We start from the raw sequence: 14,993 nt of genomic DNA on the forward strand, positions 1-14,993 counted from the left end.
TTATAAAAGTACTTTATTACTTTATACCTGTAATACATTTCAGATGTTCTTGTTGCTGTTACCTAATTTTGCATAATTATATACTGCCCTGTATTTTTTCAGAACTATATGTTATTTAAAGCTAATTTTTCCACTTATGGCATCTCCACTGTCTTTGAATGAATTGCTGCACAATGTCTTATATCAGACAGACACACTCAAATCTCCAGGCTAATCCAAATGTGTTAGAAATTTGAAATGTAAAATTAGGTTAATATCCCTTTTCAATCAGATTCTAAACATCTTTATTCAATTCCATTTCCGAAAATAGGCAACCTTCCACCATCGCCAGAGGAACTGCGAATGAGCATTGACCAACGCAGTGGGAATGACTTGCCTTCAGCTTCCCCTGTAGCTCCTACCACTGTCTCAAAACCCACCCCAGTACCTCGAACAACTAATGCACAATTACCAGAAGAAGCAGAAGACTTCGTTATGGTGCCAGCCCAGCTCCCTAATGAGCCAGAAGCATCAAGAGTTCCACAAGGGTAAAGATTTTATTTACGGTATTATTTTTTTGGGTACACTTTCAAGCCATTTCCCAAAAGCATACTGGGTGGTTGGAATCAAGAGGAACACATTCTCCCTTACATGAGTTTTCTATTGTTCTTGTTCGCACACTGTGCACATGTTACCTAATGATTTGTTGAAGATCATTTTTTTTTCACTCATAATTTACACCTGTTAAAAGCTCCTTCTTGTAGAGTAACAATGGTGACCCCCCAACATAAACAGTCATGACAAAGTTCAGTTGGGATACATCATGATACCTGCTCCCTCACTCTGCCTCAGTACCTTACTATTAACTCTTCCTAAATCACGACACTCGGATATGTTTTTTGAGTCACTTACCACAGGCATCAAGACTGGATGCCAACAGCGCCTCAATAATTATCTCCATTAAAGTTATTGCAAAGAAAAATCTCAAAGAAAGACTAGGGAGTGTTACAAGATGTGAAGTGTAAATAGAACAAAATAATGGCCATAAAACATTGATAATGATAAATAATGCATTTTAGAAATTTTTTGAATGTAGTTACAGGTATTTGTGGTTTTGTTCTAGGTGGGGTGCACGGATTTTGACAAAGCCCGTGGGAGCTATAGTGTATCAGAAAAATGCTCCACAGTATAGTCCTCTCACACCCCAAATCCCAAGTTCACCCAGGCCCTCTCATCTTCCAGTCCAAGGTAATGTTCCATAGGGTAAATGAAACCTAGAATATTATTACAATTGCAGTGTTGTGCTCGAATTAAGAAAAATATTGGAATTTTTTTCATAGTAATTAACAAGTCCATTTATAATATATCTACACATAGATTTGTGAGTAAACAATATACAGTAATGAGACTTGTTTATGGTTGTACAGGAGGCAGTAGTGGTAGCACACACTCCAGCAGCAGTAGTGAATCTTGTCGGTCTGGGGAGCCCGTCCCTGTCCCATCTCAGCGAGCAACGTTCCACCAGATGACCTCCTCTGGCTCCTCAGATCAGATTTCTGCTACAATTCAACCCGAGTCTCCTAAACATCAGGGGATGTCAACCAGCCGACCTTCACCACCACCACGTTCACAACCCATCAACATGCGAAGAGTGTCAGATCATAAAGCCCCTGATGTTGCTTCATTGTCACCTCCAGCTGTAAGTTCATGTCAGGGATACTGTACAAAGTTTTTTGTTATTATTTATTCAAGCTATAAATGGTTATCAATTTGATATCCTCACTTATAATAATGTTTCTCGACCAAAATTTTTTAAAACTCTTATTGTTACTTTATCAATAGTAAGATACAGTACCTGTACTTAATTATATAAACCCCTTAAATTCCAGTTTCGAGAGAAAGGTATACAGTATTCCCTGTACAGTATATTGGTAAAAAATTACATTTTTGGAGATTTGGGCCCAAAATTGGATTTTGTTAAAAATATCACTATAGGTACTCCTGAGCATGCTGATTCCGAATCTATGGTCCACGATTCGATTGCAGGATAAATAGTGGTCATAATCACATTTGGAATATTTTAATGAAATTTTTTTCAATGCTAATTACTGTACTTGCTAACTGTGGGTTTCCGAGGTGCGATTTTGGTGTTTTTGTGTTATTCTGGAAATACTGTAGTACAGTACTGTACTTGGTACTCTCTAAAAGGTCTTGGATCTCTTATTTTAAATACTGTTTTAGGTTCAATTCACAATTGGTGATCCCCCCATGGGAGGGAGGCGAAGGTCAACTTCTGGAAGCTCTTATTCAACCACACCACCAACCACCGTAGCAGTCACAGGTATGGTTGATTTTTTATGTACTGTACCGGTTTAATTCATGTGGTACTTGGGATTTCATGATTATGTGATTTTATATGAGATGGCATTTGATTGTTTCATTAACATTTCTCTTGTGTTTGGGAAATACTTTTCAATTTTCAAAATGTTTATGTACAAAACATTTACTTTGTATATACTGATATATAATCTATTGAAATATATTTAATATCAGCAGTACTCTACTACTTTACTTAGAGTATAAAATTTAGTGTTACACTTTCCCAAACACCTGTGAGTCTCTTACTTGTAATTAGAATTCACAATACAAATGCCAAATACACAAGTCTGAATCATGAAAATTAAAGTGTTATGCTATATCCTGTACCGTAATACTTTTATAAGAACTCCGTGGGGTATTCTTAGATGTGCTTATTATCGGTACTGTACTTCATCCCCAACTCTTGGAACAGGAGCACTTGGAAGTCCTACATATGATGCCCAGTTCCCATTGTAAAAGTGGGCTGGTGGTATGAAGGGCATCCAGCCATAAAATTTTCTTCAAATTTGTTATCTCAACCAGAACATCATGAGCATTATACAGTACTGTACCGTATGTAGGACTTCCAGGTACCCTATTAGCTGGCAAGACAGTGTGTCCATTCTCTGAAATACTAAAAAAATTACCTACATACCTAAGTGTAGAAGCACAATACTGTAATACAAAATGGTTAAGTGAACAAGAATGACTTCTCATTATCATGAATCATGAACGACACAAATGGGTCCCTTTTATCCGTTTCCCTCTGTTGGAAAGATGTTATGTAGTGACAAACTGATAATAACCAGTTGTTCAAAATACTAACAGGTGAAAAAAATACTGCTTGATTTTTCACTTGGAAAAATTGTTTAATACAGTAATATATATTTTCATTGAACACAATTTATAAATAAATGTTAAGGATTTAAATTGCATTAGTAGAGTTGCTGGAGCCACTTAAGGCACATTTCATATACAGTATCAGAACCTTAAAAAGATCTGTAATTTTTTGTGTTTTTGTCTTACATGGATTTATAGCATTGAAATTTTAGTTTCTGTGGGTAATGTGGGACTGTTGATGAAATGTTGTTTTGAGTAATGGAAGGCAAAATTTCCCACGTCCATTCTGTATAATGTTGGGTGAACATAGCTGTCAGTTGGGGTGCTTTTGTAGTGTGTGTCTTAAACAGTTGTCTAACTGAATTGCATTAGAAATTGTTCACCAGTAGTAAGTACAGTAGTAATATAACAAGGGCTTTGTTGTGCTGCAGGTAACACCCAGGTGATCCAAGGAGGTCGCCTCACCCCCACCAACTCACCCTTACGTCAGTCTGGTCGTCGTACACCTCCCTACATGCCTCCCCAACTATTTTCCACCCCCCCTGTGCTGCCCCCCATCCTGGGATCTCCCACAAAAATAGGTCTTGGTCAAGATAATCCTGCAGGAGACATCTGTGGGAACACTACCAACCTGCCTCCCACAGCCCCACACCGTGCTATCACACTCCCCGAGATGACCTCTGTTTCACGTGACCTCTTTTTGGGTCAGTAAGGGTTTGCCAACATAGAAGTCACATGCTTCACTGTGTTTTGTGTATTGTTATTGTGTAAGCTTGAAAATTATTTGTTTCATGTAAAATATCTGTTCGTTTTGTTGAACTTGGAAGAGATTTGTGCTGTATTTTGTATTAAGTGTCTGCCACCATATTATGGGTACTGTATTGATAATTTATCTAGCCACCACTCCGTCTGTGAATAAGATACTGTATTGTACTGTACTTACCAAAAGTATTGTGTATATATATATATATATATATATATATATATATATATATATATATATATATATATATATATATATATATATATATATATATATATATGTGTATATATATATGTATATATATATATATATATATATATATATATATATATATATATATATATATATATATATATATATATATATATATATATATATATATATATATATATATATATATATATATATATATATATATATATATATATATATATATATATATATATATATATATATATATATATTATACAGTACAGTATACATATATATACATATACTTACAGTATATATAAAATTCAAAAAAAAATTCCTTCAAATCTTGTGTTTTCCACAGGTGTTACACAAGATATGAGTGTAGAAAGTAGTGGACTTCAACGATCACGAACAGAGTCTCATCTTTTAGAATGTGTAGCTCGTGGTGCCAGTCCCCCCAACCCTGGGAGGTACGGTCAGTCAGCACCAGCATTCCTTCTACAAAGCCACCCATTGAGTCAGGGTGATGGACAAGATACTGTAGCTTTCTATGCACCTCCCCTTCATCAAGAAACATTAATGGAGGTAGTTAATAAAACCACTTGTACTGGTTATATTGTGTAGCCATTTGTGTTGATGAGAGCAATTTTTTGGTAAAGATATTCATGTCTGTTAGTAAATATAAACTCGGTTATTAATTGATGACATATTTAAGATATTATTAATCTATATCTGGTGTATATTAAAATCTTTAATGCTAACAAATGGTAAAGTTCCCCCCACACACACGTGTAGCTAATGATTCTTGTCTCTCACCAGCGCGAACACAATGAAACATTAGCGAAGCTCAACTTCGTGCTCGCCCTGGTAGACTGTATCCTAGAACTGGCCCGCTCCAGAGCCGCACCAATCACAGCCTTACGACAAAATGCAGCCATGAGAGAATCGATGTCAGGAGGTAAATTTCCTTTTCCATCTGTTATCTTCTCTTCCACATTTGTATGGGATGAATTAGAGAGTACAGATAATTGTATTGTTTTATTCTTATTTAGATATTGTGCCTTATTTATCTGTACCTATAGTAGAGCATTTGACTTGTAGGAGGTTGTTCAGTTGTCAATCTATCTGTAATGTCCTGTGTAGACAAATGAAAATAAAAATGTAAATTAACTCATTGACTAATATTATTGTGTATCGCTTCCATTCACTGTATATGATATATTTATTGGGTTAAATCCATATCTACTTTTGCAAAAAGGAAAGAATTCAAGAGTTTCTTAAGTAGAATACCCACAGCTGTTGTGAGGTTGTTGTAAAGTAGATGTGTATTTACTTGAGTTGATACTGTGGAAATTAAGAATGGGATTTTAAGGAAATTTAACTTTCAACAAATAATTTATTTAATTTTATAAAATGCTTACCATTGTTTCATTGATTGTGCAGGCTCACCTCGTGATTCAGACGGTTCTACCATGGCGTCCCCTCCATCAGAGTGGCAGCGAAGAGCAGAGCAGCTGGTGTTGTATGTGAGAGCCTTACAGCTGCTGTCGTCAGCGCTTACTCTGGCCAAAGACGAGAAGTCAGTTAGCAGACTACAGCCTTCAAATGCTGTTAAGAATGGTAAATATTGTTTCAGAAGTACATAATTATATTTTAGCAGAGAGTTTGGCCATGTTGCATATTATCTCCAACATTATACTGTAATATTTATTTAGAAGTTTTAATGCAAGAAGTTGTAATTGATGTGATGGAATGGTGTGCAGTGACACTTGTTATTACAGTAGTGAAGAGGCATTATAAAAACAGGTCAGTTGAATTAATACTACAAAGACAGAAATAATACTGTAGTTGTTTCCAGATTAGAAATATATACTATGATAAAAAAATATGGTAGAAAAGGCAACATAAACAAGACACTGGTTTTAAATTGATAAAACCCCTGCTGAAATTCTATGTATGGTCTGTACTATTGTAAGGGTCAAAGCTTGGTACTTTTGGCCAACAGCAAAATGAGGCTAAAGGCTTTCAAAACATAGTTGTCCAGGAGAAAGTTAAAGATAAGAAATACAGAGACTGAGTGGAGCAACAAGAAATAGTGGAAACGTTTAGATGAAGAATTGGGAACTGATTGAATATAGTGAAAGATAGTACTGCAATAGTAGGGGGGTCATGGTAAGGCAGGAACATAATCAACATGTAAAGTAGTACGTGTGTATGAAATCTGAACAAAATCCGTGGTATGACTCAAGTGCCAAAATGCAATGTCAGGCATATTTTTGACGTAAAAAACAACAGTTTTTGTGTAGTGAAAACTAACATGCTGATGTCATAAAGATAGTCTATATTTTTAAGGAAATGTATATAAAGGTGATTTAAAACTTATGGGCACAGTTTAAGTGACCTTTTAAATATTCTAAATATCTTTAATTACTGTATTTCAAAGTTCATTAATTCACACTAATTACTCGAATTTTTAAACTGTGATCCCAGATCCTTAATCAGAGTGTAAACTAGCACTTTTGTATAAAGTTTGATCAAAGTCCATGGTATGAGGAGGAGAAATGAATCTTAAGGCAGAGCCCTTGAAAAAATACTAAACCTCAAAAGATTGGTAAAAACAGGCCACAAATTTTTGGGGTAGTGGACTGTGTTCACCAGTTCTCACACTTGTGGATGACATCTTACATGACTAAATGTAGTGTTCTTTTAACATGCATACTGTACAGTATTTGTAAAATACATCAACATTTTACAGTTGTAGGAGTGCTAAATGACCGTTTTCGACAAGCGTTGAGTGTGTGCAAGGATCTGAATAGTACTGGAGCGGTTACTGCAGTAGATCCAAGAACATCCACCGTAACTGCAGACAAATTGATTTACAATTATGCTATTGAGATGGTGAGTATTATGACACAGTTGTTATAACTTTAGCAGCAGCACATACATAAGGTTCTGGTGTTTCTTTGCACACAAAATATGCATAGTACACACACAATATTATTTCCATCTGCACATCTACGTGGGCCCGATCCTTGGTTTTCATTAAAAAACAAAAAGGAAATTTGTTTTGAATTCTTTCATCAGTTTATGTCAGCTACTGTGTGATCTACCAGAAGTTTTAGTTGACAAGAATTTGTTATTGCTCTTGGATAAACTTATTTTAGAATACCATTTGTTATTTACTAATTCACATGTGGAATTATTAAAAAATTTTCAATATTTATTCCTTAGCAGGAAAAAGTAGATTTTACTGTTACTTTTTATCCAGAATTATGAATGCGGTTACTGTCATGATCTTATTTTAATCTTTTTGTGGTACAGTACTGGTTCACCCATTAGTTGTAATTAATAATTTTAAGAAAAGGAACACTAAAACAACACATTTGGCAAAGCACAAATGAAAAACAGTGATGGTAATTCTTTGTTGCACTTAATTCTCACTATACTGCAACTGTGAGAAGAAATTTTAATTAGTATTGTTTTTTGTCAGCCGTAATCACAAAAATGTCCAAAAGTTTGTTTAAGACTATGTAATATAAATATCTCTTCCTTTACAGTGTCAGAGTGCTGCATTGGATGAACTGTTTGGGAAACCAGAGGAGTGCTTCCGACGCTACCAAACTGCACAAATACTTCTTCATGCTCTGGCTCAACAAGTAGCACACGATTCAGACCGCTCTCTGCTCACACGCTACAAACAGGCAGTAGAAAGACGACTATTTCTCCTTCATGAACAAGGAGTTGTTCATGCCTATAATACAAATGAAGCATAGAGACTGGAAAAAAGTTTATACAATGCATACATTATGCATAAATTGGTTGAAAGGCATTGGCTAAATTGTACAGGACGGAAATACTTGGAAAATGATATCATGGATTTCAGTTGTGTGTATAGCACCTTTACAGCTTGTTTGACAATATTTTTTTATAACTACTTCCATGATAAGAAAGACATTTGTTTACAATTTTTTCACATTTATTAATACAGTATTTGGCTGTCAAGACTGTGACCGAATGTTAGGCTTGTACAGTATACATATTACTTATGCATTTAAATTGTTTCTCGTGAATATAAAGTGGCAACACACAAGTGCTATAAACAGTGATTCATATCGTATAATAGGAAATCGTCAGCAGCCCATAGAATTTGACTATTGGTATTATGGGGGGAGGGAAGGGGGCAATCTTCAAGAAAAAGAAATTACAAGAAGCTCTCTCAGATTTTGTGATTGTTGTAATATATGAACAGCAGTGGAAAGGATTTATGAAATTATGACCAATGTACAATGGAAAATTGTATTAATAACAAGAAGTCAAAACAATGCTTCCTTATTTATTTTCTGTGTCTGTAGGAATACTGTCACTTTAATGTAAAGATTTTTTTATATAATATAACTGTGCATTGCCAAAATGAAAGTGTTTCAGAATGACGATAGTTGTATAAAGGTTCGCAAATACTACTGACGTGTGTAATTAGCAACGTTCTGTGTGCTTTATATATACATCCATGTACATGAATATTATCACTCCAGCAAGCTCTGATTAATTCATAATATATATATGTTTTCATTAACAACCAATACCTCTATGTTTGTAGCCTTGTTCCATACAGCGATCGTTACCCTGAGAAGCTCTCGGTACAAACATTTTGTTCATAAAAGTAAAAGATGAATATTGTACTATACTGTACGTATTGATGTACCTTCAGCATTACAATATGCAGTTGCAAAAGCATAAAAGGTGTTTCAGATTGCTATTACCAGCCTGTTGAAAAGTATGAAAAATATCAGGGACATTTCTCAACGGAAATTATTTCCTCCCGTCGGTTTTAAAGTATGTACTTTAACTGATACCACGGCCAGACAATACTTACATTAATCATTCTGTACTTGTGTGAACAATTGAAATGATGACTGTGCGAATTGATAGCTGCAATGCACGTATTCCAGAATGAAAGAATGCCTTTAAATATAAAGTCATACTTTTGCCTCGTTTCCATAAATAAGAGAGTAAAGTTCGTCGAGACTAGAAAATATGATAAACAATTATTGCCTTAGTTTTTCGGTGGACGTAATTGGCTATAAAGAAGAAAAAATATACTATATATGGTAATGAAGCCATGCTCCTATAACTAATAGATAGTTAAGAAATTAGCTGAGTGTAGCAGTTGTACACCAAGGCTGAAGTTATCCACACCTGTAGAACAAACAAAACTAAAAAAATATTATGGTGTTCAAATTATATAATTTTTTTATTTGTTTTATATGCTGAGACTTGATAATTTAATGTATAGTATCAGAAAAACAGACATGTAGAAATTATATTTCCATGTGTTAATTTGTATATTAAATATTCTAATGAGGTAGTGTATGAAAAATACATGAGTATAGTGTTTGTGATCACATGTGGCAATAGATATAGCTCATTGGTGAGTAACAGGTTTTGTTATTCATTTCTCAAAGTTATTCTGCCCCTTTTATCTGTGATGCTCAGGTGTCTCAGTGACAAAAAAATTTCATTAATGAAGACTATGAATAACTTGGTGCTGGATACCACTAGTTTTGGTGTATTAATGCCAGGGAGTAGTGTATGAGTCAAGTGCTTATGGATCTTAACAATACTCCTGACGCTGTGCTCACCTTCTCTTTCCCTTATGCCCAAGAGGAAAGGCCTCATTTACTGTTATATTTACTTCATCATACATCCTAACATTTATTTTGGTGATAATAGTTTTTGATAATTTATTTAGTACAGTATGTACATGGTCTATAATCATTCATTTATTCCTGTGCTATCAAGAATATACTGGTATATACAGTACCATGTTAAGAGATGAAGCATTAGAAACAAAGAAAACTGGTAGCAGAATAGATTTTTTAATTTGTGAAAATGTTGCCAGAATTGCACAGGAAAATAGAGTGATTATCAGTTTTTTGTTACCCAGAGTAAGAGTTGTTTCCAGTTTCATTTTACAACCAAGTGTCAAATGAAGAGTTTAAGTGCTGCATAAGATATCAGAAAAAATTCAATATAAGAATAATGATTTGCAACAGTTTATTGTATCTTATTAATTTGACTATTTACTCATTGAGAAAGCATGTAAATATCTTGATATTAACTTGGTTAACATAATGACAAATCTGAATTTGTTTTGCTTTGTTTTTGTCTTTCAAATCTATATACAATTACTCAGGAAAAATAGCTTAAGATTCAATTGCCACAAAGTCTTTTGTTCTGCAAATGTGTATATATGTATGTGTGAGTGTGCAAGTGTTTTGTTTTAGGTAATTCTCATTTGATTTTGGATAACTTGCCTGTGAAAAGCTTTAGTTTTTATATGTATGCATTATTTTTAGTCTTGAATAGTAAGGTGAGAAGTAATTAACTAAAATATGTACTTAGAATTTTCTTCATGTTTTTCATATGGAGTTCTTAACTCCCAACCTCAAGTTATGCAGTTAAGTCAGTATAATTCTGCAGAATATGTAATAAGATATGTATAACCTGGTAACTGATTGATACCCTGATGTTGATCTTTAGTGTTGCCCAAATTGACACGACCAGCTTCAGTACAGTGTAATCGAAGGTATATGTGAAAAATATCAGTTTTCTGGTTATATGTGCATTCTACATCTGGGGGGCACAGATTGTAGAACATTACTGTATATGATATAATATTGTCTGTCGTTTGCATTCATGGAGTCAGTGTCTAGAATTTACTGTCTTTTACAGTGATACAGTGACTTTCTCTGAGAAATTGCAAAATTCATCATCAAGTAATGGAAATGAAGTGATGCCCATGTGGCTTCTATCTAGTCCCGTAACACCGAGCCCAAGGCCTAATGCACTTCACTAATAAAGAACAAATCATCGTTGATTAGACAGAATTAAAAAGTTAGTACTGTACATGTATTTTGCTTTCAGGCTGTGTATATAAAAAGTGGTCAAATGTATCTTGAGGGGTGTTCATTGACTTGTAAAATGAACTTAGTGGGGTAAGATGTTAACAATAATTATTATGGTTTCCGTAGTAATTACTTTTTTTGTAAGAGGAAGTGAATCAGTCACACATCATGAGTTGTTCTTTTATTATCAGGAAGGTATAATCCCTTGTTGGTACATATAACACTTATAAGTTTTTGAGTTTACATCACCTGTACATTAAAGTTATCTTTCTAGTCGATTGATTTGTGTGTGGGCATTTTGGGTGGGTATGCGTTGGTCCCGGTGTCACACATGAAGGACACTGTAGTTCTGTCAGCCCATATCATAATTTAAGGGACATGCGTCTCTCAAGATCTCGTGCTTAGTTCATAGTTTGTTATTAGTGCATAGGTAAAGGGTTCACGACAAAGGAATGTATTTTTTTTAATATGCATGGAAACTATGTGTATGAAAATGCACACACTACTCATACATACAGTATATATTTTACAAACACTCTCATTAGCAGACATTCTGTACTGTGTACTCATTCTGTATCTCGCACACTCCTGACACACACATACACACTACATCTTCCATAGGCAGTTATTGCAATTCAGTCTACATTAAATAGACTTTGTTCTCTCGTCATTTTCAGACTTTGCATGACTGAGTTACATAATATATCTGGAACATTAAATATTAAAATTTTGTAGTTCCTGTTAATCATTCTGTGACCTACTGATTTTAATCATGACTGCAGTCATGGGCAAATTATCATCCGAGCAAGACATGCCTGTGCCACTAACCTGTACTGACTCACAACATGGGTAGTGGCATTAGCTGTTGCCATGGTGTCTGCCAACCACAGCATCTGTGATCTGTTTGTTTTTACGTTAGTGAGATTTTTTACAAGATGACTCATTGCATTACTGTAAGAGCTGCAAGAGCAAAATATTGTGAAACAGTGTGTGTACAGGAAATGTATATTTCTTGTTGCAATGCTGCCCTGTCTGTGTTTATTTCTGTGCCTATTATTTAATTCAGGAATACAAGAAGACATAAGATGAAATGTCAGTGTGATGGCTGACTAGTTAGTGAACTGAATGAGAGGGTGAAAGTCATGTGTGGATGAACTCTGATGGGGTATTTGATAATCCCAGATGTAGACAGTAGTTGTATGTCATCAAAGAGTTGCCCAGCCTTTGTAGTGAAAGTGTGTTGGCACACTGCAGTATTACAAGACCCAAAGTAACTATTCTTACATATTCTTTCAGATTGGCAAATTTGTTACTTGGTCAATACAAGAACAAATGTATGGCTGTTGGTCTCTGTTCCTGTTTAACCAATTGCAAATTATGCTTTTAAATGTACAGATTATAGCTAAAAATTCTTATTTTAAAAATTATAAAAAAATTCAAAAAACAAAAAAGAATACTGCTATGTTTGACTGCTGTAGCGGCAGGGCATAATGCAGGTCCTGTAATACACTAGATGCCTTTATGTACATGTGAAGCAGATAAACAGCATTGTGTAGAGTATCATACCTACTATAAGCAAGTTTTTGGTGGGTATAACCATCTCCTAGTAGCTCCTAGTCATGTTGATATAATAATTTTAAAGGAGCAGATGGCCACCAGAGATAGGGTTATGGATGTACAGGCTACCCTACAACCTGTGTTTGTGTACATATGATGAGGATGCAGGTAAACATTATTTACTCTTGCAACTAGTACAATGCCCTGCATGGGCTGTCATTTTATATTCTTATTATAAACACAATAGAGCAAAAAGAAAAGTCAAATAAAAAGAAAGTCTCGGATCTCTTTTTATTTCCCTACATAATCAATACAACAATAGTAAAATATAAAGGAGGAATATTCAAGAAATGGCTGAAATAGCAGAATTGGTAAGTCGTGGTACAAAATTCAGTGTGTACAGGTGAGCAATGTGAATGACACTAAAAACAATCACATTCATATGTTAAAAGCTTTATGAATTAACAGGGATACATCTGATGAATAACTATCCTGGGGGACTTTGCTGTGGAAGGTGGACAAATCCTGCACTACCACACAAGGGCCCTCACAGGCGTTGAAGCCCCTAGGGGACCCGCCGAAGGGCGGCAGCACCCCCAGGGGCCATCCTTAGGGGTGGTGATGCCCCCCTGGGTCCTCCCAAGGGCAGTTGGGCCTTGCCAGGGGCTGTGGCACTACCAGGGATCTTCCCAGGGGTAGCGGCGCTCCCATGGACCCTCTCAAGGGCGGTGGCGTGGCCAGGGTCACTCCCAGTTTTGGAGGCACCCCCAGAGGTCTTCATAGGGGCTGTGGCATCCCCAGGGGCCCTCTCAGGTGCATCAGCTCCTCCAGGGACCCTCCCAAGTGCCGTGGCACCCTCAAGGACCGCGGCACCCTCAAGGGCTTGATCGTGGTATACATATTACATACGCCCTGCAATCCCTTACTTAACTGTGATTGGTAGAATAAAATGTAAATCAACCAAAGTACAGCCAATAGGAGAACAGAACTATCAGTCAGCACAACACCCCAACTTATGTTTTCCAATTGGATATTTATTCACCTTTTCAATGTTCTGGATGGAATCATACTGGAAATGCGAAGGGGGTGGTGTATTTACTTAATGTCATAGCTATCAGAGTTCTAAATAGTGAAAAAAACAACTGTGCCCAGGGAACCTCACTGGGGCAACAACAACCCCAGAGGCCCTCCAGATGCATTGGTTCCCCTAAGGGCCATCACAAATGCCTGGGCGCCCCTAGGGGGCCCTCCCAAAGGTGGCCATGCCCCTGGGGGCTCTTTTTAGAGACGGCATAGCCTCCAGTACCTTCCCTGGGCGACGACGCTCCCAGGGGCTCTCCCAGATGTAGAGGCGCCACTAGGGAACCTAATAGGGGCGGCGGCGCTCCTTTGGGGCCCTCACAATGGCAGCGGTGTCCCCTAGAGCCCTCCTTAGTGAAGGCGGAGCCCCCATCGCACTTGGGAGGGCCCCTGGGGCAGGCACCGCTCTTGGGAGGGCCCCTCTGGGTGCCACAGCCCCTGGAAGAACACCTTCCAGGGCTTCTGGGGGCTCCGCCTCCCGTGGTAGGGCCCCTAGCGGCTCTGCCTTCACTAAGGAGGGCCCTAGGGGACACCGCTGCTGTTGTGAGGGCTTGATCGTGATATAGTACAAATAGCATACATCCAGCAATCCCTTACTTAACTGTGATTGGTGGATTAAAATAAAAAATGCACCAAATTCTAGCCAATAGGAGAACAGATCAGCAAGTCAGCACAATACCCCAACTTATGTTTCCCTGTTGGATATGTATTCACCTTTTCATTGTTCAGGATGCGATCACACAGGAAATGCGATGGGTGGTGTATATATTTAACTTCATATCTCTCAGAGTTCTAAATAGTAAAAACTAACTGCCGCCAGAGGACCTCCCAGAGGCAAAGGCGCACCTAGGGGTCCTCCTTAAGGTCAGCAGTGCCACCAGAGGCTCTACCAGGGACGGTGGTGCTGCCAAGGGCCCTTGCAGTGGAGATGTCTATAGGGGTCATTCTAGGGAATGCGGGGGCCCTCCTAAAGACAATGACACCGCCAGGCGTTCTCCCAGGAGCGGTAGCGCCCCAAGGGGCCCTCCCAGGTGTCCTCCCAGGGGAAGATGCTCCCCCAGGGGCCAACCCAAGAGCAGCTCCTCCCTCAGGAACCGTGACAGTGGCGGCAAAGCCTCCAGTGGCCTTCCCTGGGGCCTCAGCGACCCTAGGAGCTCTCTCAGGGGCGTTGGTGCCTCCAAAGGCCTTTCCAGGGATGGTGGTGCCCCCAGGGGCCCTCCCAGGGAAAACTGCTCCCCCAGAGGACCACCCAAGGGCAGCTCCTCCCTCAGGGACCCTTCCACATGCAGCATCGCCCCAAGAACTTCATAGATTTGACT

General features: G+C 37.5%; 2 protein-coding genes across 6 annotated transcripts in view; one reads left to right on the plus strand and one right to left on the minus strand.

The window, feature by feature from the left end:
• Positions 1–12,876, plus strand: part of LOC121863571 (serine/threonine-protein kinase unc-51-like) — a 117,703-nt gene extending 104,827 nt beyond the window's left edge. For 2 of the 5 annotated variants that reach the window (XM_042362280.1, XM_042362284.1), the window contains 10 exons: positions 311–527; positions 1,103–1,227; positions 1,407–1,678; positions 2,221–2,320; positions 3,609–3,881; positions 4,494–4,717; positions 4,952–5,090; positions 5,576–5,752; positions 6,888–7,030; positions 7,690–12,876. In XM_042362280.1, the coding sequence (XP_042218214.1) occupies positions 311–527; positions 1,103–1,227; positions 1,407–1,678; positions 2,221–2,320; positions 3,609–3,881; positions 4,494–4,717; positions 4,952–5,090; positions 5,576–5,752; positions 6,888–7,030; positions 7,690–7,905 (1,886 nt within the window). In that variant the 3' untranslated portion in view covers positions 7,906–12,876. The remainder of the gene's footprint in view (positions 1–310; positions 528–1,102; positions 1,228–1,406; positions 1,679–2,220; positions 2,321–3,608; positions 3,882–4,493; positions 4,718–4,951; positions 5,091–5,575; positions 5,753–6,887; positions 7,031–7,689) is intronic. The other 3 variants (XM_042362281.1, XM_042362282.1, XM_042362283.1) reach the window with 3 other exon arrangements.
• Positions 12,877–13,159: 283 nt separating this feature from the next.
• Positions 13,160–14,619, minus strand: LOC121863636 (skin secretory protein xP2-like). The gene is made up of 3 exons (XM_042362390.1): positions 14,565–14,619; positions 13,901–14,212; positions 13,160–13,476 (listed from the first exon to the last, which is right to left on the minus strand). The coding sequence occupies exons 1-3, from the start codon at positions 14,617–14,619 to the stop codon at positions 13,160–13,162; spliced, it is 684 nt and encodes a 227-aa protein (XP_042218324.1).
• Between the last annotated feature and the right edge of the window lie 374 nt (positions 14,620–14,993).

The sequence above is a fragment of the Homarus americanus genome, unplaced genomic scaffold, assembly GCF_018991925.1.
Source record: "Homarus americanus isolate GMGI-L3 unplaced genomic scaffold, GMGI_Hamer_2.0 scaffold41366, whole genome shotgun sequence".
NCBI classification, from domain to species: Eukaryota; Metazoa; Arthropoda; class Malacostraca; order Decapoda; family Nephropidae; genus Homarus; species Homarus americanus.